We start from the raw sequence: 25,432 nt of genomic DNA, 5'->3' as shown, positions 1-25,432 counted from the left end.
ATACTGAGCATGTGCTCAACATAACTATAATTAGCATTCTTTTCATTTCCCCTCTAAAAAAAAGCTGTCAAATTTCTTTGATAATGCAGTTTTAGAAGAAATAGTAACATGTACCATATTTTAAACAAAAATCTTTGAAATGAAATTGCAGTTGACTGTTGAACAGTGTGGGGTTTGGGGCACTCTCTGCCCAGTCAAAAATCCATGTGTAACTTGATTCCTCTGAAACTTAACTACTAATAACCTAATGCTGACTAGAAGCCTTATCAATAATGTAAATAGCTGATTAACACATTTTGTATGTTGTATGTGTTATATACATACATACATACATATATGTATGTGTGTATATATATTATATATATCTATTATATATATATATGCTATTCTTAAAATAAGCCAGAGAAAAGAAAATGTTTTGAAGAGAATCATAGAGAAGAGAAAATACATTTACAATAGAATACTGTAAAAAATCTACATATAAGTGGACCTGCACAGTTCAAACCCATGTCGTTAAAGGGTCAGTTGTCCTTTGTTAAACTACATACTAAAAGAAAAGAAGAAATTTATTGGATTAAGTCATTTAACCAAGGAGAAGCCTACCCATAAGTTGTACTTTTGAATCTTCTTTCCACTGTAGAATTTCCAAGAGAACACATTTATATTTCTTTATGAAATTCTTTCAATGTAATACCCATTAATAAGATTATATAAGGGATTATTTTAAATTTTGCAAGTCACCTAGTCACCATGTAAAAGATTATGTGATTTTTAAAATTATTAAAAGAGTTTAATTATTTCTATTATAATGGACCATTTGTATTCCTATTCAGTAGTTTAAAAATTAAAAGGAAGCAGCTTTCCGAAGAGTATTCCTGTAGTTTACTACTAACACTAAATCTGAGGATGTTATATGACTGAAAGTGTTAGGAGAGAGTATTGTAGAAGTATTTGGAGGCAAAATAAACTTATCTAAGGAGAATGCTAAGATAAATTATCCCCAACAAGAAAGAATAAAATCATGTGTTTTTTGCAAAGAAATGACACCATGTACTATTTATCATAGTTATATTCCAGATGAAAAAAGCCCTTTGTGAGAGGAAGAATCATATTAGTTTGCAATATTTATGCCAGGCTAAATGTATTTTGTTAGACTGTAGTTTTATTCTTGGGGTGCTGTTAATTGATTTGTCCCTTTCTCAACACAGATACAGTCTATTTGCAGCCTGTAAATAGAGAGTCAGGGAAGGGTAGAAGGGCCAGCTCTTTGGCTGACTTTGAGGCATCTTTGTACAGTGGGAACCCCCCCATTTAAGGGGCCTGTTTGCCGGATGATCAAATGCCCAGCTCTGCTCAGAGCTGAGGCTGTCTGCATTAGCTTGTAAAAGGTCAAGGCGTATAGTTCCTAAATGTGATGTACGATGTCTCAATATTTTATTTATTGCTAACTTATTACAAAATGTTTCTCCTCTAATTAATTGCTAATTGAGATGTCTGTAAGTAAGGAAATACCTAGTACTGGAGGAACGTGGGAGAGAAGCATCTAGTGTATCCCTCAGTGGTTAGAGTTTGGCTAGAGGTCGCAGCCATTAATTAAAATTTTATCATTGAACAAAAATATTTAACCACAAGACAACAGACAGCTTATGGTTTAAGAACAATTTCAAGACAGTAAATTAAGCTTTTGGAGTTGATTTAATTGAATTTAATGTATTGCAGTAGTCCCTCCTTATCTGGGTTCATTTGCATGGTTTCAGTTAGTGTAGTGCACTGAGGTCTGGAAGCAGATGATCCTCCTTCTGAAGTACAGTCAGAAGGTCAGAAGTAGCTTAGTGCTGCATATCAGTGCCTCCATCATTCTCCTCACTTTGTCTCATCATATAGGCATTTTATCATCTCACATCATCCCAGGAAGGGATAAGTACAGTATAGTAAGATATTTTGAGGGAGAAGACCACACATAACTTTTACTCTGATACATTATATGTTGTAATTGTTCTGTTTTTTGTTAATTGTTGTTAATCTCTTATGTGCCTAATTATAAATTAAACTTTATCATAGGTATGTATGTATAGGAAAAAGCAGTATATGTAGGGTTTAGTACTATCTGTAGTTTAACGCATCCCCCAAGGATCTTGGATTATATTTCATATGGGTAAGGGGACTACTGTATGTTTATATATTTTGTGATGGCCAAGGGTCAAATCTTGAATAATATGTGTCAGAAATTTTTCAGCTGAAATATATTTTAATTTTCAATCCGGGTTTGGATATTTTATATACAGAGACGACTTTGAGTATTTCAAAAACTATTTAAAAAACTGCCCATCTATACTATATTTTCTAAATAAATATATTTTCTAGAGAAAAATGCTCATCTACACTGTATTTTCTAAAGAAATATTTTCTTAGGAAAATAGAGTTCAGATGTTAGAGGTAAGTGCTTATTGTCACCATCTCTCTTTATGTAATAAAATAGCCTGTTAGATTGCAACGAAAATAATGTCACACTGCCATCTAGGGGCCATTTTTCAAATCAGAAAGCAATGAAAAACATTTGAAATTTAAAAACTATTCACTAGGTGTCCTCTGCTGGCTTTCACTTGTATTTTCTGTAATAACTGAGAACTAAGTATGGAAACACTCTGAACTGAATGTAGCTTTCAAGATAAGTTCTCACTAAGGATTTAGGATCATTGCAAGTTGTCTCTGTCTTTTTGGTTGTCTTTGTATAAAGTTCTTATTTTTAAAAAATACAGTTTTATTGTTAATTGCATAAAAAGAAATTTGAATATTATTTCATTTAGAATTAAGTATTGAAGACTAATGTTGACAAGTGCTTTACTAATTGATAATATTTTAGGTTTTCTTAAAAAAAGAGTAATGATTTAATAGTATACTAGCTTTTCTTTTGTCCCTTATTCATGGCTCTACAGAAGCCTCCTTGGTCAAACTTGGCCTTGCTTTTTCAGGTACCTGTCTGACCTTCATGCACCAGGTGACCCTGCTTGGCAATGTATTGGCGCCCAACACAGGTGGATCCTTCAGCTCATGCACAGCTGCAAAGAGGGATATATACAAGATTTGAAAGGCAAGGCTGCTTCTCTTCTAGTGCATTATGCCATTCCTTATTATCAATTTAATACATTTTGGAAATGCTTAATGATTAAGGGAATGATTAATTAATTTTCTTGATATCTGTACTTGTTTTTTGTTTTGTTTTTGTTTTTGCCCCTGGTTAGCATTATACCTGAGTGAATAACAGGGAGGAATGAAAACTCTCTTGATATCCCTATTTTTATGGTCGACAGCCAGTATTGACAAAGGTTTGATTTAAGGAATAGTTAAACTTCTATGGGAAATAACATGATGTAGAAATATTAGTCTTTAATAAATGGTAGTAGTCCATTCACTATTCATCAAATATATGTTGAGCTCTGCCATGTGCCAGGCATTGTGTCAAGTACAGAAGGACAGCTGTGAATAAAACAGACACGGTCCCTGCGCTCACAGTATTAAACACTTAACTCACCAAATACAAAGTTGCTGACAAGCGATACAAAGAAAAATCACAATATTCTAAAGGAGTAAAACTGAGGAGCATACTTTAGATGGTCCATTTGGGAAGGTGTCAGAGAAGCCTCCTTGTTCACTAAGAGCTAGAAGAATGAGAAGTAGCCTGCTGGGATGATTTTAGTCTGAAAAAGGAAACAACCTTTGCAAAGGCTGTGAAATAAGTTTAAAGGAAGAAGTTGCAGGTGCATTCACATGCAGGTTTATCAACTTCTTTTTGTAAAATTCTATCATCCCACAGATACTGAATGTATTCAGTGTCTGCTGTGCTGTGTGTTGGCCACTATTGGATGCTAAGGATTCAGTAGTTAGTCTGGCAGATGGGCCTGGCTCACTCAATACTTATAAAATAGCCAGGGGTGGGGGGATGTGGGGAGGAGATAGACAAGAAAAGTAGAATGGACTAGTAGAATACAGTGTTACTTTCTAAGCCTGAGAAGTTCTTCCTACCTTGGAACACTTAGGAACAGCATCCAATTCAGAGTTTTGAGGCCACAGAAGTGACATTCCAAGATCTGAAGAATATCTGTATTGGCCAGTTGAAATAGAGGAGGGGAAAAGGAAAGAGGTAAAGACCATTGCAGGAAGAGAAAATAGAACGTCCACAAGACCTAAAGCAAGAGATGTCCCCTGAATTCTCTGTGGCTGGAGTTTAGTGCACAAAATGGCAAGAGTGGAGGCTAGAGTTAGGTGGTGTCAGGTCTTGTGTGGACTTTGTTAGCCCTTTCAAGGGCTTTGGACTTGATCCAGAGGACATTGGGGTGACCATTAAGGATATGAAGTGGAGGAAAGACCCATTGAGACTTATTTTAAGAGACAGCTCTGGGGGGGAGCAAGACTGGAACAGTACAGCTGGTTAAGAGGCTGCTATGGTGATTCAGACATATCTCCTCCCATGAGGTGGAAGATGTGGAGAAAGAGACAGATTGAAGAGCTATTCAGAAATTGGAGTTGATAGTACTTGGTGATTAAAGAAGGAAGAGGGGATTAAGGGGAAGAGGGGATTTCCAGATACCTGACCTCAGCAACTAGTTATGATGATGGCACCATTGAGTTAGGGAGGCTAGCAGAGAAAAACATTTTTTTCCTTTTGTTTGGACAGATTGATTAGGCATTGTCTGGCATGCAAGGGAAGATACCCTATAGGTACTTTGGATTTAAAGAGCAGGAGATTTGGATGTGATTTGTGTGTAGATGGTCCCTGGGAGTTGATGCATTCACCCAAGAAGATGAAAAAAGGAAAAAATTTAGTACAGAATCCTGGGGAATGATATTTACAGGCCTAAGAGAAGGGAAGCCTACAAGAGACGAAGAAGTATTGGTCTGCTGGGCTAAGGGGAAAACAGGGGTTATAATGTCACAAAACCACAGAGGAGAAGAGTGATCAGCAAGTGTTTTAAGATGAATAAGATGAATAGATGTCCTTTAGATTTAGCACAGAGGCTATTGTTGGTGACCTCGGTAAGTACAGTTTCAGTGCCATGAGATGTCAAATAGAATATATAAAATAAGAAATACTTACAAGACAAAGTTTCCAGGAGGAATAAGTGAGGCAACATAAGAACAATCCTGGAACAGAAGGGAGTACAATGGAGAGGTTACCATTATTTATTTATAACATAGTTTTGTCTTGAATTACCTGGCTTGGTTTTGAGGACTTTCCAGCTGTGATTTTGTTTTTTCCTAGTCTTGATATTCAGGAAAATCCAAAATCTCTTTATTCATGCTACATCAAAATTCCTGTTAATGTCATTAATTATTTTATAGTTTTAGCAGGTGAAAATGACCTCAAATGACATACATAGTCTGTAGTCTTTAGGGATATTTAGAGGGCCTTACATATTTGTTTATTGAGTGTTCATTATTAGCCAGGATTCCCAACCTTAACCACCCATCAGAATCCCCTGGGTGTTTTTAAAGACTGTCAATTCCTGGCCTTCACTTTATGCCTACTGATCGTTTTAGAATGTCTAGGTCCAGGCATCAGTATTTGCTAAAGCTTCAGGTGATCTAGGAGCAGTCTGGACTCATAATCTGGGCACTACATGCTGTGCTAGGGACTGGAAGTACAGTGGTCAGCAGGACAGACATGATCTGTGACCTCTTAGAGCTTGTAATCTATTGGGGAGGACATTAATTTTAAGAGTTACATAGGTATATTTAAAAAAGTACCATGAAGTAGAGCATAAAGAATTCTACTCCAGTCTATTTAGGGGGAGGTCCAAGGAAGTTTTCTATAAGAAGTGGTATTTCCATTGAACCTAAATGATAAATATCAGTTATCCAGATAAAGAGGCATGAAGTAGCCCAGATTCCGAGAAGGTGCTCAGTAAACGTCACCCTATTCCTCACTTCACAAAGTAGGTTAATAAGTATGGTAATGATATTCTCCAGATACAAAGAAGACAATTGGTCTAACAAAGATCTTCCTACTTAGGTTAAGAAGAGACAATCTGACCATATAGTTTGGTTATGAAAATATTTGAATTTTTGGGATATGTATAATTTATGAAGACAACATATAAACTATTTGAAATTGGAAAAGTACCATGAAATTTCATATATCTTATAGTCACATCCATAACAGAAATATCTGATAACCAATATTCCATTGCCAAAGGTATGAATCTTTCTTGAAGATAAATGGACACATGCTTTTACCTGAATGATTCCTTCCCTGCCATCTTGATGTTATATATTGCTATATGTAATCATCCAAAACTATTTAAAATGAGTATGTCTGAAAATAAATTGATTAAAAATAAATTGATAGTTTATGTGTAATTGGAGCCCTATCTTTTTAATTTACTGGCCACGTTTGTTGCAGAACTTGCTCATCACTTAAGAAATCATGAAAAGAATATATTTTTTAGTGATGAGCTTTACTTATTTTTATAAGTTGGTCTTTTTGATTAGGAATAAAAACATAACAATTAACAGCTCTTTGAATTTAATCTGCAGGTTTCATAACAGTACTATGTAAATTTCCTGAATATATTAGTTACATATTCATAGATTATTTTTATTTTTTTTCAACATTCAGAAGAACATCCTTTTTTTTATTTTCAGCAAATACTAATATAAACAGCATAGATAATCCAAACAGAGAGAGCCTTTTAATTGGAAAATTGGTGTGTTCTTTGAGCTCATATCGGGATGAGTTTTTATGATTTTATTTTGAAGAATTCCAAATAAATATGATAAGATAACCTCCCATGTACTTAATCTAGTTTCAATTGTTATCAGTTATAGCTCATCTGATTTTATTTGTACCCTTACCTGCTTCTTACCTTCCCTCACCCTGAATTACTTTTGAAGCAGGTCACATTATTTTATAATTATTTCAATATATAATTTTTAGAGATAAAAATGCTTTTTAAAGACTGTAACCAAAATGTCATTATCATTACCTAAAAAGTTATTAATAAGTTCTTAATATCAAATGGTTATTTTTCAGAATTCAGGAACTGTTTATCATATCCAAGAATCTTTCTAAGTGCATTGATACCAAGGCTTTTTAACTTATACTCAGTACAGGGGCAAATGACATGAAATGTGGCTTGAATATAGATTGAACTGAGCATGTTTCCTCTAATGGAAAAATTAGCCACTAGTAAACTATGGCCCAATGTAGCCAGTTTGCACTTAGTTACTCTTCAGGTTGTTTTCATTAATGCCTATGTATACAGGTCATTGGACACATGTTAGCTCTTTAATATACACTTGCTACATTTACACAGGTAATGTAATCATATATAGTATAGGTATGTGTATGTGTGGATATATTTATATAGAATATTTGTTTTAATTAAAAGTTTGATGGAAATAAGCTGGTTGTTCATGATGGACTCTCAGCTGATATTTGAGTGCCGATATATACTATAAGTGTAAAGTAATATGGGATAGGTCTTCTAAATATCATTTGGATTTTTATTGGATATCTTCTTATAGTTATCTCATTTGAGAAATGGGGAAAAAACCTGGGATATGGTCTAGTTCAATTGATGCCTTTAGACCTATTGTGCATGTGAAGAAGGTATCCAGAGAGTGATAACCCAGCTTTCTCTTGACCTAAATAGGGGCAGAAGAAGTGAATGGTTCAGATTTCTCCCCATTCTGCCAGACTGTGCTCTGGACCAGTGAGGTTCTTTGTGTTCTATTTTAGGAGCAAATATTTCATGAAACAGGATTTCTGAACATGATGTACATGATGAAGACAGTGCCTGTATTTCATCAGGCACTTCATTATGAAGTTCCATTGTTTTTATTCAGGTAGTCTTAGGATCCTATTTTCTTTCTTTTTCTTTTTTTAAAATTTTTTATTTTTTCAGCGTAACAGTATTCATTATTTTTGCACCATACCCAGTGCTCCATGCAATCTGTGCTCTCTCCATTACCCACCACCTGGTTCCCCCAACCTCCTACCCCCCGCCCCTTCAAAACCCTCAGATTGTTTTTCAGAGTCCATAGTCTCTCATGGTTCACCTCCCCTTCCAATTTCCCTCAATTCCCTTCTCCTCTCCATCTCCCCTTGTCCTCCATGCTATTTGTTATGCTCCACAAATAAGTGAAACCATATGATATTTGACTGCTTGACTTATTTCACTCAGCATCATCTCTTCCAGTCCTGTCCATGTTGCTACAAAAGTTGGGTGTTCATCCTTTCTGATGGAGGCATAATACTCCATAGTGTATATGGACCACATCTTCCTTATCCATTCGTCCGTTGAAGGGCATCATGTTTTCCACAGTTTGGCGACCGTGGCCATTGCTGCTATAAACATTGGGGTACAGATGGCCCTTCTTTTCACTACATCTGTATCTTTCGGGTAAATACCCAGGAATGCAATTGCAGGGTCATAGGGAAGCTCTATTTTTAATTTCCTGAGGAATCGCCACACTGTTCTCCAAAGAGGCTGCACCAACTTACATCCCCACCAACAGTGTAAGAGGGTTCCCCTTTCTCCACATCTTCTCCAACACATGCTGTTTCCTGTCTTGCTAATTTTGGCCACTCTAACTGGTGTAAGGTGGTATCTCAATGTGGTTTTAATTGGAATCTCCCTGATGGCTAAGGATGATGAACATTTTTTCATGTGTCTGATAGCCATTTGTATGTCTTCATTGGAGAAGTGTCTGTTCATATCTTATGTCCTTTTTTAAAATGATTGTCTGTTTTGTGTGTATTGAGTTTCTATTTTCTTTTTTTTAAAGCTTTTAAAAAAAACATGTTTATTTGTCAGAGAGAAACCATAAGCAGGGGGAGCAGCAGAGGGAGAAGGAGAAGCGGGCTCCCTGCTTAGCTCAGAGAGGGATGCAGGACTCAATCCCTGGGATTATGACCTGAGCTGAAGGTAGATGCTTAACCAGCTGAGCCACCCAGGAGTCTCCAGGATCCTATTTTCAAAATGAAATCTTGTTGCATTCTGAATCTAAAGAATGAATTAAGTTCCTCTATTAGAATATCTGTACTAGGAGTTTTAACACTCACTGTAATTGTTTAAATAAACCCTCAGGCAGCAGAACAATGGTTAAGAATTGAGACAGTACTGTGAAATAAAATACAGTTTTAAATAGATAAATTGTAAATATTTCAGACAGGAAAAGGTTTCTTGATGTCTTTTTAAGTAAAGTTGGTTGGTCTTTTATACAAGAAATCTAACATATAAATGTTTTTTTAAAGTCTCCAAGTCTTTACAAAGTTGAGGAAAAAATGTTAATTGTATTTAGTCTTATGGTCTTCAGAGAAAATTTCATAAGCAAGGATGGTGATAGGTTTTCAGAGACGCAATCCTACATTTAAAAAGCCACCTTTTTCTCCATAAAAAGCATTTGTTAGCAGCTGCTGGGTTGTAAGGTTGATATTCTTATGAACACTGCATTAGATCTTTCTCTGGATTCCAATTTTTATAGTAATAACATATATGGCTAGTAGAATGGTGCCTTCTGAATTATAAACACTGGGGCACAAAACAAGAGATGACCATTGTACCCTAAACATGCTTTGACATTTATCCCCAAATATTCCTCACGACTCTTCCATGACCCACCTCTGTAGCCCAAATGTGATCTTTTGTTTTTTCTAAGAGGAGACAAAGATGGGGGATGGGGGGAGAGCAGGCATAAAGATTAACATTAAAAAAAATGCATCCTAGTTTAAATACTAAAGGAAGGCTTTGATTGTTTTGTTTTGTTTTGTTTTCCAGCCTGACTTGTTAACCATTTTGCTGCTGTTCCCCTATATTCATAGCAGCCCTATGTCCTGAGTTGTTACACACAGAAAACTTTTACCACCTTATAAGAAGTGTCATTCGTCTCTTAAAATTCCTATGAAACCAGTCCAAAATTAGACTAAGTTTTCGGGTTTCCTGTCAGGAAAAGCCTTTGGTTAGCCCCCTACTGATATTCTCAAACAGGATTTTTAAAGGTAGCCTTCAAAGGTGTTTTTTGTTGTTCTGAAAATGAGTTTAACTCTTAAAATATATACTGGTTATATCTAATAAAGGAAAAGGCAGCAGCCTGCTCATAGAGTAATTATTCCCTTCTTTCAGATATATACTTAATTAGGACTTCCCAATTGGACATTTTAGAATATGAGCACAATAAGAGACATTTAGAATAGGAGCAATTGTTTAAACAACAGATTCTATAAAGTAGTCACACAACAGAAGAAAATACATTTATATGTAGCTCAGGTTCTCTTTGGAAAACTTAGAGATATGTAACACCAGAAAAGTTCATTCTGAATCATCACTGTGTGGACCTATTAAGGCAGAAAAAATATTAAGAATAGAGACACTGTGTTAAATATCTACTCTTAATTTTTCACACACTGAGTAGATTATTAATTACATGCTTAAATAAAAGCATTTGTTTATCTGATGATCGTAAGCTACAAAGGGCTATATTTTCAACTCAAGCTTATAAAATACATGGATAAATATATTTTATCAGTTATATTCAAATTTCTGAATTTACATAGTGCAACTAAACTATTTTTTCTTGATATTTAAAAAATACAGGTATGCTCTTTGTGTCCATAATTTGTGTGTGTGTATACACTTTTAATTAGTGGAGTTAATATAATTCTGGTATTTTCATAATGTAAGATTAAGTAAACTTCCTGTACTCTAGATTAAATTGCAGCCTCTATAGGAAATCAGCAGCAGATTCATCAAATTTTTTATGGAACTACAAAAATACTTTCATGGTTAAAAAGACAGTAAAAATGTGTTGTTATACTTACATTAATTATTTTAATAAAATTATAATTTTTATTTTGAAGTTGTTACAATGAGGTTGAGGAATGTTCTTTTATGAAATTTATTTTTTGGAGATTTAAAAAATAGTTTTTCCCCTGAATGTTGATCATAACAGAATCCAGAATAATAGAAGTTTATTTAAAAAGAAAAAAAGGAAAGGCACAACTACAGCAACTACAGATAAGAGATAATTGCTTTGATTTCCACCTGCTCTTCCTAAGTCCCTTCTGATGTAGATTACACAACCCCAGCTTTGTTTTTTTGTTGTGACTAGAGTATTTTTTTTTTAATTGGCTTTCGAAGATAAAATGCTTCTGATGGGATTTTATTCACTTGCTTTGAGATTTATAAGCTGTAAGGGATGTATAGAAGAAAGCAGAATCAAGAGTGAGAAGTAGAAGTATCAGTTTATAACTGCTATTAAAAACAGCTCTTCAGTGAAGTGATGGTCGGATTTTCCTTTCTCCTTTGCCCTTTTTTCAGAAAGAGAAAAAACTCAGGTGATGTTCAGAATGCCATGAATTAGATTTAAAGTGCATACCATTAGAAATCATCACTGTTGTTTGTAAATAGTTTAGGTTTGTATAGGCAGTATTAATTAACCTGAATGCAGATCAGCAGGGTTTTATATGATTGTGGATTTGTTTTTAATCTAATTTGAAAAAACAATTTGTGCTACCAAATTAAAATTATGTTTAGTAATTAATACTAGTAATTTAAGTAGTGTTTTTAAAGTCAGTGACCTAGGACTTAATGAATAACATAGCATTCATTTGTAGATCTGTATAGTAAAATAATAGCTGTTAAACATCATAGGAAAGAGTTGATTAAGTTCTTGCTTCTTCTATTTTATACTAGATTCAATTCACCTTACAGTGAATGATTGATCTATCTTTGTTAATCAGACAGGCCAATAAGACTTGAGTCAAAAGGGCCTTTATCCCCCCCATTTTTTTTTTTTTTTTTAAATCCTAGCAGCTGGTTCTTTTCTACTGTTTTGGTTTACTGTACATCTGGAAGAAGGCTTCTTAGAGCTGGGAGCCATTTCTTATTCAATTCATGTCCCCTGTCCTTAAGAGAGAAACATTTTTGACAATGCATGTCAAGCACACATTGTATGCTAGAATTAACTGGTAACTTTAAAATATTCATTACAAATATTTTAATTTTGTATTCTGTCATTTTATAATAACTCTATTGCTCATATATTCTAAGCATGTTTTCTCTACTTAGATCTGTATATAATTACAAAGAATATAGTACTTTAATAAAAGCATAAATAATTTTATTTTGGTATTCATCTATCCAGCTTATTATAAATATCTGATTCTTGCTTATATAGCCAATGTTAGCTAATAAATACTTCTTTGCAATTCACACCTGTGGTTTTGCTTTTAAAATATATTTTTTTCTTCTACCTATTGTTTTGAATGGTGTTAAAATACACCAGAATTTCTACCTGGAATCTGCTTATGACTGTTCTGACACCCTAAAAAGTGAAGTAAACTATGAGCATGTTAAATATATCTCCCTTCATTTAATTTAGGTTAAAAGATCCTCTTTAAATTGAGGAAATGCTCCTGTAGGAACTTTAAATATAGAGAGAATAATTAGATCAAAAAGAACATTTTTATCTGTTGACGCAGGTCTAATTTGTGAGGAATTTGTAATTCTGTCTTGATATGTCTGCCCCACCCCCCAGCTTTGGCATTGAAATTCTCCTGTGTGGAGTGCTTGAAAGGAATCCCATCCTGCCTGTGTCTGTGGAGACTCCTGGCCCCATGTGTTTGGTCAACAAGCAACAGTGGGTGGTCGGGCAGCAGCTCAGGACAAGGGCCCGCTGTGCGCAGGAAAATGTGTTCAAAGGTGTTTAAGGGCGGTAAGGAAGTCGGCCGCCCTTCTGGCCCTTCTGAGAGTCCGGGGGCTATAGATCAGTGTTCTCTACACTATTGTAGACTGTGAGAAAACTTGCTGCAAGAGGCACGAAGGATGAGAAAATATAGTAAACTTATTCACCTAGTTCCACATCTGCAGGCTTCCCTTAAGACAGGTCTCCTCTGCCCTTTATGTTGTAGAGTTTGTTAAACAAATATTGACTACTCTTTGCATTTAAAATAGGGAAAACTTGCAGGGCTTGAGTTAAATGGATTTGACTGATACATAATAAGGCACCCTGGAAGTCTTATGGAGTGCTAGGTATAATAAGCATTTTTTATAAAGTCTAAAATTCATTATCAGCTTTTGTTTTGTTTTTGTAGGAATCAGTGTTTTAATGTAAACTGTTAAATTTGTGACCTTTGGGGAAGATCTCTTCAGATCCATTGGTTAACATAAAGCTTTTTTTTTTTTTTTTTAACATAAAGATTTTTTATTTAATAGAAATCTCACAGTTGGAAAAAAATTAGCAAGCATTTAATTTGTTAAGAGCAAATTGTGAAAGATTGATAGTTTATTTTCTTTTAGAAAAGTAAAACATTTTAAAATTTTGATTATTTCTACACTGCAGCTTTTATTCTTTTAGTGAAGTTCCTAGGATGGTTTTATTGATGTTCTATAGAAGGTAACTTCAGCAACTTTTGAAAGTAAGTTTTCTCTTAATTAAAACAAACTTTCTGTTCTGTTTAGAATGTGCCAGAAATGTTGTTGTTTTTTTTAAATTTTATGTTTGTTTACAATCGTTAAGTTTCTCTTACATCCTCATAATTAGAAGAAGAGATCCTTTTGAGAATGCTGGTAGCATGTTACAGAAGCTTTAGTTGGAGAAACAAAACATGGATTCTTATTTGTCAGTAATTAAGAAGCTTAGTCATTATTATTATTTTTTTTAATTTTAAGTGTTTGAAGGCCCCCCCCCCCCCCAAGGTGCTTCTTCTAGGCATCTGTAGAAAACTATATATTTTTTCTTATGAAATACTAGTAAAATCGTTAACTCAGACACTAGTTTGTAGAATTTAGAAGACATCGTTTTAGTTCTAGAATTTTATTTGTATCACTTTTCCTACAAACACCACATAGTATTTTTAGAATTAGAAGTACTGTAGTGATGGTTCTCATGCTGTGGGATGTGTTCCTATATGGACTTTTTTTACCAAAGTAATCATTACCTTGTAATTATTCCCCAGATATCTTTGACTGTCTATAGCCAAATAATTTTGATCTCATAAGCATTTATTCATTTGAGTGTATTTATTGGTTACCCTGCTTAGTGTTGTTAAAATAGCCAAGCTGTAAGGTCCACAATAACAAGTATTTTGAAATTCTGATGAAGTTTTCACTGTTACGTTTTTGTTGTCTTTATTATATTCTTTATATAATTTATATTTAAGGCTTAGTTTTGATATTGGCTTACTGTGTAGGGGCAGACTTTTTTGATAACACCACTTATCAGTGTTCTAAATTGTAAGAATAGTGAGCAAAATAAACATATTTTCCATTTTGTTCTCAGTGGTGATTTAAAGTTTCTCATTCAGACTTCATACCATAGAATCACTGTTTTATACCCAAAAAAGACTCTACAATTTTATTGTGTCAAGCCCTGATTTTTACAGGTCAAGCTAGCTGCAGCTGCAGAACCCCCTTCCAGTTGTATAACCATGAGAATCTTGGGTTAATCCCTGTACCAATTTCAAATATAGCAAACAATTTGTTAGTATTAGCATAAATGAAGCCAAAAAGTTACAACCTTTCATCAAGGTTGTAATCTAAAGGCTTTAAAATAATTTCATCTAGAAAAAATTATAGGAATAGCTCATTTTTTTATCTTCTGAAAATAATCTTTTTTTTAAGATTTTATTTATTTATTTGACAGAGTGAGATCACAAGTAGGTAGAGAAGCAGGCAGAGAGAGAGAGGAGGAAGCCGGCTCCCTGTCAAGCAGAGAGCCTGGTGAGGGGCTCGATCCCAGGACCCTGAGATCATGACCTGAGCCAAAGGCAGAGGCTTAACCCACTGAGCCACCCAGGTGCCCTCCGAAAATAATCTTTTATTTTTTTTAAATTAAATTTTATTTTTCTTCAGTGTTCCAAAATTCATTGTTTATGCACCACCACCCAGTGCTCCACGCAATATGTGCCCTCCATAATACCCACCACCAGGCTCACCAAACCCCCCCCCCCAAAACCCTCAGTTTGTTTCTCAGAGTCCATAGTTCATTTCTAGAGAAAGTTTACTATCAAGAAAACAAATGATCTCTCAAAACCTAATGCAGTATTGAGAAAGACAAAGACAAATACAATTTTACAAAAACTCTGTCACCTGCAAAATGTGCCGGGAAAAGCTAAAATTGTAATGAAAAAACTGAAGTTGTATATATACGGTTGAATACCATCCTCAGCTGGATATCAAGGGGCAGATAATTTAGGTTGTTAGATAAAACACACTAAGTAACACCAATTTCAGTTGCACATAAGTTAGAGCATAATAATCTGAAATTTCCAGAGAGAGCCAATTATCATATGGTTTCACTTATTTGTGGAGCATAACAAATAACATGGAGGACATGGGGAGATGGAGAGGAGAAGGGAGTTGAGGGAAATTGGAAGGGGAGGTGAACCATGAGAGACTATGGACACTGAAAAACAACCTGAGGGTTTTGAAAGGGCGGGGGGGTGGGAGGTTGGGGGAACCAGGTGGTGGCTGTTTGGGAGGGCATGTATTGCATGGAGCACTGGGTGTGGTGCAAAAACAATAAATACTGTTAGGCTGAAAAGAAATTTAAAAAAAATGAAATTTCCCAATTATTCCCATTTAATAACCATATGTTTTATTTAATGTATATTTTCTCTTAAACACATCAAAAGATGTTGCTGTCATATTGTGAGGTAAAACAATCAAGAGGAAATATACTGATATCTTGTGACATATTTTAAAGCCTTTCATTGATTTGATGTTACAGAAATAGTTTTTCTCATCTTTTTCTATTTTCTTTTCATAGTAATGTTTACTTATCATCAAAGCAGCTTCATATTTAAAATAATTTTATAGGGTAGGAATGCCACATCATATAATTTAAATTTAAAAGGAGGGTATGAGTCCTCAGGGTTTTTCTGGACTCTTAATAGTAAATAGTTTCTAACAGCTGAGATTAAAAATGTTTTAATTCTGTCTTCAAAGGAAGTCTTCCTAATTCCCTATAAAATAACTGATCTTAAGACCTTTTTCTTTTTCTTTTTTTTTTTTTTAAACAACAAAAAAGCAATGTGTTAGAGAAGCTCATTTCTGAGTTTAATGTCCACTGTTTGCAGGGCTTATGCATGTGTGCGGTGCTGAAGCGCTATCTTCTGGTCACTCTGCAAAAATGCATCTAGTAGATGTGTTCCAGATGCTGGTTAGTCCTGAGGATGTGTATATGCTGTTTTAGCTCCCTGGTGCTGTGCTATACTTGATAGGATTCAACACTATCAATTAAGAAATTAGTTCATGTTAAATTTTCTTTTCCTGATGTTACAGAAAATGATGACATGGTTTCTAAAAGAAGAAAAGCGTATTCTTAATACAGTTTCTATTATTAAAAGGGAAGATAATCCTTTCATGGTTTCAAAATTCAAGATTTACTTAAACTACTATAAATGATTTAAAAGAGTCAATTATCATATGGTTTCACTTATTTGTGGAGCATAACAAATAGCATGGAGGACATGGGGACTTAGAGTGGAGAAGGGATTTGGGGGAAATTGGAAGGGGAGGTGAACCATGAGAGACTATGGACTCTGAAAAACAATCTGAGGGTTTTGAAGGGACGGGGGGTGGGAGGTTGGGGTACCAGGTGGTGGGTATTATAGAGGGCACGGATTGCATGGAGCACGGGGTGTGGTGCAAAAATAATGACTACTGTTATGCTGGAAATAAAAAAAAATAAAATAAAATAAAATAAAATAAAATTAAGCCATTTATATTAACATTGTAAATGATGAAGTTCTAGAACCTAGGTGAGGTTCGGTGGGCTGAGGTCCAGAGCTGATGACCAAGAAAGAATTCTTGAGACATCTTTGGTGCAAAATGGTGGTTTATTAAAGCACGGGGACAGGACCTGTGGGCAGGAAGAGCTGCTGCCCCGGGTTGTGAGGGTCGGCAGGTTATATACGTTGTGGTTGGGGGAAGGTGAGGGGAAGGGATGGGAGGTTTCAACAGAGTTTTCACATGTTAAGGAGGGCCTATAAGGTGCCCGGGGGAGGCCTTGCCCTTATGGCTTGATCATTGTTGTCTTTAGGTCAGGCACTAACATCAAGATAGTTGGGAGATTCTTGGTGGGGTATTATGATCCTGCTATCATTTACATTCCCTTCTACCTCAGCCTCCTCCAGTTTATGGTGGGGAGGGAGACATTAGGGCTTCAGGAACTGAGAGTTATTTGCCTCTGGAAATTTGTGCTATTGATAAGGTAACCTCCCTGTTTAGGTCTCTAGGACATCTGTAGAGCAAGGGAGATTCCTGTTCTGCAGGATTGTGATCCCTGCAAGTTAACTATTTATCGTTTTATGGCGGTCAGGGGTGCCTGAGGAATGCTACACATATGGAGGGGAGCGGGTGAAGAGGGGGTGCAAGGCGCCAGCTTTTGCTCTGTCCTCAGCTTTTGTTTTATGACGATCAGGGGTGCCTGAGGAATGCTACACATATGGAGGGGAGCGGGTGAAGAGGGGGTGCAAGGCGCCAGCTTTTGCTCTGTCCTCAGCCAGCCTCCTGCTCCCTCATCAGTAAACACATCAGTTTTGGAGAAAATCTTTTTCTGAGGATCTATTCAAATATGGTAATTATATTTTTTGTAGGAATGGTACATAATGTATTTTTAGGAAACCAGGAGTGCTTTCCTTCTTAATAAAAAATGTATAGTTTTGGGGGCACCTGGGTGACTCAGTTGGTTGACTCTCCAGTTCTTGGTTTTGGCTCAGGTTATAATCTCATGAGTCCTGAGATCAAGCCCTGCATGGGCTCCATGCTTAGTAGGGAGTCAGCTTGTAGATTTTCTCCCTTTGCCCCTCCCCATACTCATCCTCTCTTTCTCTCTCTCAAATAAATAAGTAAATCTTTAAAAAAATGTATAGTTCTGAAATCTTCAAGAGTAACGTAACTTTTTATGGTAGGTGCCACACCCAATGTGCAGCTTGACGATAAGATCAAAAGTCAGGTGCTCTACCCCCTGAGCCCTCCAAGCACCCCACATGTAACATTTTAACCCACTGAGCCACCCAGGCACCCCTGTAACATTTTAAATTAAAGCCTTTTCATTCTTTTCTTTCATCTTTTAATGTAAAATTTTATATATATTATAATTTTTATGTAAATATTGTGATGCTAAGTTTGCCTCCTTTTATTTCCTTTTAAAATATGTCAGAAAATTGATATTTTGAATTCTACAGTTAGTAGCAGTGGTAACTCTATAAACTGCAAAGGAAAATGTCATAAGTCATTAAAAGCTTCCACACAAACTTTGCCTTTAATATAGAAAAAAATAAATTACAAAAATATCATTTCTTCATTGTTTGTATTTTTTTACTCTGTATCACATATCATTTATTTTGTGTTTTAACAAATAAATTGTTGTTTTAAAATATGGAATTACACAGGTCATATCTTAGGTAGTGTTTTCCCAAGTAGAAATGAATGTAAATGAAGCATTTAGCACATAGTATGTCTTCAGTAAAATTCTCTTTCAACAAAAATTCTGTCCACAGATGATTTTATTTCTATTTCTACAAACCGTACCTTAGTAGAATTTGTGAGACTACAAGGAGTTAGCTCATACTCTGTCATGTTAAGTGGCTCATGAAAGGAAGGATTTCCTGAAAGCAGGTTTTCCACAGCATGTTTTTACTGTATTTTATTTATTGCTTTATTTTCTGCCTCTACTACCAGAAAGTAAATACTTTGGGAGCAGAGCCATATCTATTACTCATCAGCTTATCTTCATGGCTTACAATTCCTGGCACATAGGAGGTACTCAATAAATACTTGTTAAGTGTTATTGAATAACATATTATCAGTGGCAGGGTTGTGTTTTATATTTTGCATTTGAAAACAAATTTATATGCTTTTATTATTCTATTAAGTTATAAAAGAAGGAATAGAGTCCTTATTGAGTAATTTAGGATTAATCACTCAGTTTACATTGAGACAGCTATTTGCAGAAGGCCTAGTGATTGTGAGCAGAGATATAATATTTAACTCTTAAACCTGAGAAGATAGTATTTTGATTTGGAGATAGGAACACTTGACTATTAAAGAACAATAGAAGGCAGAATGTCAAATCAATTGAATTATGTTACTTTTCACTGGTATCTGAAGGCAGAGAAGATAGGTAACTCTGAGTTGGAATAATAAGAGGTGACTTCATGGAGCAGCTGAAATTCAGGTTGCATTTTTAAGGATGAGAGTTTAAGTGGGTGGAGAGGAAGGACAGGTAGGTAGGGCCTTTCAGGTAGAGAGGAAAGGAAATAAGGCATAAAAATGTAAGATACATTTTCATAGGGAGAATATGTAAGTGTTGTATGCATGGCAAATACTCTTCTTGTTGAATTGTTTGTTTTGAAGCTCTTTGGATGCCCAGCTGAAGAGCTCAGAATGGTAGTGAGAAGCACCTCTACAGACTGACAGTGCAAATTTTACCACATAAAGCCAAAGTCTTACTAACTCAGCAACATGAGATACAAGTAATTCTTGAAATCCATTTTAGAAAAAAAATGTTTTCTCTTTTTTAGGATAATTTGGACTGGATTTCTAAGGGTTTTCTGGAAGACTTGATGCTCATATCAAGAAAGCACTATTTCAGTGATACTACTCCAGGCAATAAAGAAAGTTTACTGACAGTAGTTAAAATGTTAGACTTCTGGAGTATTTACAGGGTGAGGTGAGAAGGATCCAAATTGGGTGGCTGGCATCAGGAGTAGAAAGAGGGAATCAAATTCCACATCCCAAACAAAGAAATCTTAGGATTTAGGGATTTAATTTTTTTTTTAAATTGGTTTGAGAGACAGACAGAGATAGCAAGAGAGAGCACAAGTGGGGAGGAAAAGGAGAAGCAGGCTCCCCACTGAGTAGGGAGCCCAACAAGGGCTGAATCCCAGGACCCCAGGATCATGACCTGAGCTGAAGGCTTAACCAACTGAGCTACCCAGGCACGCTTTGGGGATTTAAATTTTAAGGAAAAGTCAGACTGTGCTCTAAGGCTGCTTCATTAAAAGAGAGTCAGAACTCCAAGTGTCAAGTTGTTCTTCAAAAAAGGATTTCTCATCCTGATTTTTTGATTTGTAGACCTTCCCCCACCTTTGCCCCTGCCAGTTTTGCTGAACATTCATTCTAAAATGTTACATAAGTTTCTCTCACAGTTTGTTATATCTATGTAGTAAGCCAGAGTAATGGATCAAATCCTATGAATCTGTCATGGTGAGATTGACTTTTAAAAACTACTTAGAGAAAATATTTTTTTATTTTGCTTGGTAAATATTTTATTTATAAGAATAGAACAAGTGAAGAAGAAATAACTCAGAGAAGTAGCCCATTAAATCAACTAAATAAGAATATGTGGAATCTATGGGAATGTCACCTCTCTTCTAGGTACTCCAGGCCTTCACAGTCCCATGTTGGATCTGGATAATGATACCCGTCCCTTGGTGTTGGGTCCTCTTAGTCAGACGGCGTCACTGAAGAGGGGCAGCAGCTTTCAGTCTGGTCGAGATGACAGTAAGTATCTCTATCCCCTACTTTGTCTTTTAAATTTGTACTTGTGCAATTTTAAACACTTTTCTCTTGGAAATTTTCCTATTTAGTCATATTACTGCTGCTAAGTATTACCACCCTTCATAGGTGAATGTTTATTCAACATACATAGTTGTTGAATAAAACTCGCTAAAGTCTAGTTTTATTTTTCCTATGATTGGCTTTTTAAAAACATGGCACAGAAAATATTTTGTGAGAATTTATTTAAGATGAAATTTGTAACAAAAGTAATCTCTATAGTCACTACACAGAAATAGCTTTTATGCATTTTAAAATTTGCTTTGGAAAGAAGAGTTAATATATTTATTGCTAATCATTTTTCCTAAGAATAAAGCATCTTGAATTATAAATATGTTACATTTCTTAACTTTCTAAAGTTGATATTTACATATTGTTTATTTACCTGTGTGAGATACAAAATCATTGGTTATAATGCATTTGGGTACCAATTAGTCACTGGTTATTTAGTTATTTATTTACTAGTCACTGGTTATTTATAACCTCAATATCAGATATAAGAAATCCAAATAGGGTGGGATGCCTGGATAGCTCAGTTGGTAGAGCATTCAACTCCTGATCTTGGGGTTGTGAGTTCAAGCTCCATATTTGGTATAGAGATCACTTAAAAATATAAATCTTAAAAAAAAAAAAAAAGAAATCTAAATTGGGTAATAGAAATATCTTACTTTATATTAAATACCTCCAAAGTTTATTTTAAAGTATTTTATGTTATTACAAGTCCTGGAGTAGGGCTTTTTCTAAGGTTTCATTAATAAATATGAATGAATTCCCATCATAGGAACAGCTTAAAATTAGATGATTCATTTGTACTAAATGGAGGGTTCAGTGTTCCTTCTTGTTCTGTTCCCATTTCCTACCAAGCCCATCAAACTAATATACACAGTGAAAGAACAGAATTACTTGCTTCTGTATACTGTAGTGTATTGTAGCCCTCTAAGGAAATATAGCCCTCTAAGCAAATATGGCTTCCAGGGTCTGACTCTGAAGTGCCTGAGTTTAAAAACCCACCTGAGTTTTTAAACAATACTTCCTTCTTTTAATTAGTAGGATAATATATCAGGTCTAAAAACCCTCCACCTCACTTCTTAAGTAATTTACTACCATCAGCTGACATGCTAATTAGAGACTATTCACGAGTCTTGACTTTAAATGAGTTATATCATCTTGAACAGTTCAGATTTATCCTGCCTGGGTTTTGCCAAACCTCTTGAATCTATTTTATGAGATTCTGGAAATTTTCATCAAATTTAGAAAATTTGGGGCCATAGTTTTCTCAGGTGTTTTTCTGTTCTATTTCTTTTTCCAGGACTTCAATACATGTTTTGTTTTGTTTTTGTTTTTGTTTTTTTTTAAGATTTTATTTGACAGAGATCACAAGTAGGCAGAAAGGCAGGTAGAGAGAGAGGAAGGGAAGCAGGCTCCTCGCTGAGCAGGGAGCCTGATGCAGGGCTCTATCCCAGGACCCTGAGATCATGACCTGAGCCGAAGGCAGAGGCTTTAACCCACTGAGCCACCCAGGTGCCCCCAATTACATGTATGTTAGGTCAATAGATTATCTCATAGATCACTGAGGCTCTGTTTCCCCTTTTTCCCTCACCCCAGTTTTTCCATTCTTCATTATAGAGTCAATTGCTAATGCCTTCAACTTTTCTGATCTTTTATCTGCAGTGTCTAACCTGAAAATTCCAGATACTGTATTTTTCATCTCTAGAAATTCCACTTGGTTCTTTTATGTATGTTACCTTTCCATCCTCATTATTTTCCTTTTCCTTTAAATATTTGAATATTGCCTTTATTGCTTAATTCGGTCATCTCTGTTATTTCTGCATTTACTATTATTGATCTTTTTCTCTTGGTTTCTGGTTCATATTTCCCTACTTATCATGTGAATGTTTGATGTTGAGTGTTTGAGTTTTGTTGTCTTCCTTTAAGGAATGCTAGACTTTGTTTTATCAGTACCGTAGTCAGACTTACCAGTAAGTTTGAGCCATTCAAGGCTTCTGCTGGTTTGGTAGAGCAGGCCTAGAGTAGCCTTCATTCTGGGAATACTTTAGCCCTACTACTCAAGCATGATCTTTTGGGTCTGTACTGAAAGGCCCAGGTAATTGATAAAGACTGTTCCCTCTGGCTGTTCAGAGGTATAAGGTCTCCCTGCTCTGTATTATTTCTGGGAATTGTTTACCCTGGTTGTTCTTTCCCTGGTTTTGTGAAGTTTCCCTCCATATATGCAGGACTCAGCAAAGACTTAGAAGTACTCTTAATGCAGATTTTTGGAAGTTTTTTGTTTTGTTTTGTTTTGTCTGTAGACTGAAAGCCATGGCAACTGTGGGCTCACCATACATTTCCCTTCCCTTGGGAATTAGTCCTGTGCTGCCTGTTGTCCAGTGTCTAAAATAGTTTATATTATCTGCCCCCATCCCCAGTTTTCTAGTTGTTTATAACTGGAGGTTGAATCTAATCCTTATTACTCCAGTATAGCTGGGAGTAGAAGTAAAATCCATGTTTAATTTCCTTAAAATTATTACTTGAAACTGAAACATTGAAGAAAATTGCTTATAGTAAAAAATTCTTTTCATCAGTCTTAGACAGTAACTCAAAGTTATTCTGTGACTGATAATATCATATAGGAACTTATTTAAGACACATTGGATTCAGTACAAAAATAACACCCAGGATCATTTTCAGATAATGATCAAAATTTGATTGAAGTAGATGTAGAAGGAATAGGTAAATAGGACTCTCATTACATATATATATATATATATATATATATATATATATATATAGAATCCATTAGTAATAAAAAGACCAAATAAAACATGAAACTGAAAATTATTTCCTGTTTCTGGGCAGGCGGCTACAGGGACCTGTCTTTTTCCAAGAACCTTGATGATTAAGTGTCAACACATTAAGTAATTACAGAACTCCCACCTCAGTATGATTATTTGGTAATATTATTTAGCTTCTGTATTATCACTCTGTACTATAGTGAACTTAGAAAAAATTTTACCACTTACTCTGTCATAGAAAGATTCAGCTGAAGAAATCTTTTTGGAAGCCTTATGGGATTGTTTTGTCATATTTTCATTTATATTTGTCCAACTGCTTTTCCTACCATAAAATCCCTTGAGTTGGAATACTTACTAATTAATGGATTTAACAAGACTGAAGCTGAGTTTAATGTGTTTGCTTATTTTGTATTTTTTTGAAATGAAATTTTCCTTTACATTGGTGAAAAGGCAATGTTCCTTATCTTTCTTTGGAGTGGGCACATTGCCCATGGCAGACTGATCTTTGAGTCTTAGTGGTCTATGTATGTAGAATATCTGTATCTATGTATCTATGTAGAATACATAGATATGCAATAAGCCAGGCCACTCAGAGTGCTTGTCCAGCATCAGATCCAATACAGACTTGGTTCACCATAGGGTGTTTTCATTTTAATTTCCCAGCAAAAAAGCTTTGCAAAGAATATATGAGATAAGGATATTAGATGAGTTTCTAACAATAGAGTTACATAAATAGTTGTAAATATAGCTGCATAGAGGAGCTCAGACCTTTGAAAGTCTAATTTAGGGGAAGAGGTCATGTAAGAGTCCACTTGCTGCCACATGAGGCAGGTCTTTCAGTGCTTCAGTTTTTAGATTTTCTTGTCTTATTTCTTACCTTGTCATTGGCCTGTAATACACTTGACTGTGGCCCATGCTATGTAGGGTACTGCATGCCATTTGAAAAATAGTGCTTATGTGTATTTGGTTTGTCTGCTTTAGCTCTGTCTCCAGAAGAAAAATACCTCCAATCTCATTAGACTTATGTCACATTATCATTTAGGACTCCTTTCATTGTCTGTTCAGTCGTAGGCTCTGTGAAGGCAGAGACTTGCCCTTTTCATTCAGTGTTAGTGGTGAGTGTCTTAGACATTAAGGTATAGCCACAGGATTAGCACACAGTGGACACTTAATAAATATTGGCTGAATAGACAAGTACAGTTTATAGTGTACCCCTAACAAAGAACCATGCCTTTCACATATGTGACAACTGAATTTAAAGCTTTTCCCCACAACTCATAGACAAAGTATATGAAGGTAGGCACTCAGTCTCACTTAAAATAAAAATTTAAATGTCCATGTAATGCTGCAGTGGGATACCAGTTGGCAAAATCCCCAAATTTTTCCTGTTTGGAAATTTTTGCTGTTTGGTTTGTTCATTGGTTATTATAGATTATAAGGAAGCTTCTATGTGTTTATGTGTGTTGCTGGTAGGTGTGTAAAGAATCCCCATAGAGGTCAATTTAATAACACTTACTAAAATCACAACTCCATGTACTCTTGGATTCAGCAATTCTTGTTCTGAGTTTATTCTACACTGATAACTTGTACCTGTGCTAAATGTTGTACAGAGTTATTGATTAAAGCACTTTATTTTATTTATTTTGAAGCACTAATTTTAATTACAAAACATTGAAAACAGTCTTGTCCTTTATGAAGGGATTTTTTAAAAAAATTATGATACATACAAAATATGAACCACAGTTAACCCTTGAACTGTACTGGTGGTTTGAACTGTGCAGGTTTACTTATACATAGATTTTGTTCAGTAAATATATTGGAAAGTTTTTTGGTGATCTGTGACAATTTGAAAAAACTCTCAGATGAATCATGTAGCCTAGAAATACTGAAAAAATTAGAAAGAGTATAAGAGTATAGTACATAATACATATATAAAATGTATTAATTAACACATTATATAGTTGGTAAGTTTCTTGGTCAACAGTAGGCTATTAGTAGTTCAGTTTTAGTGGAATCAGAAATCATTCATGTATTTTTTTTTTAATTTTTTATTTTTTATAAATATATGTTTTTATC

The 25,432-nt window shown here is 35.1% G+C and overlaps 1 protein-coding gene across 8 annotated transcripts in view; it reads left to right on the top strand.

Moving 5' to 3' along the window:
* The window catches only part of EXOC2 (exocyst complex component 2), a 276,866-nt gene that overhangs the window by 116,575 nt on the left and 134,859 nt on the right, over nucleotides 1-25,432 (top strand). For all 8 annotated transcript variants that reach the window (XR_004285152.1, XM_032340937.1, XM_032340932.1 and 5 more), the window contains 2 exons: nucleotides 2,973-3,091; nucleotides 20,385-20,510. Coding sequence is in view for 7 of the 8 variants with exons in the window: in XM_032340937.1 (XP_032196828.1) it covers nucleotides 2,973-3,091; nucleotides 20,385-20,510 (245 nt within the window). In the remaining variant the exon portion in view is untranslated. The remainder of the gene's footprint in view (nucleotides 1-2,972; nucleotides 3,092-20,384; nucleotides 20,511-25,432) is intronic.

The sequence above is a fragment of the Mustela erminea genome, chromosome 4 (genome assembly GCF_009829155.1).
Source record: "Mustela erminea isolate mMusErm1 chromosome 4, mMusErm1.Pri, whole genome shotgun sequence".
In the NCBI taxonomy this organism is placed as follows: Eukaryota; Metazoa; Chordata; class Mammalia; order Carnivora; family Mustelidae; genus Mustela; species Mustela erminea.
Note: the sequence above shows the minus strand (reverse complement) of the source record. Positions and strands in the feature narration are given on the sequence as shown.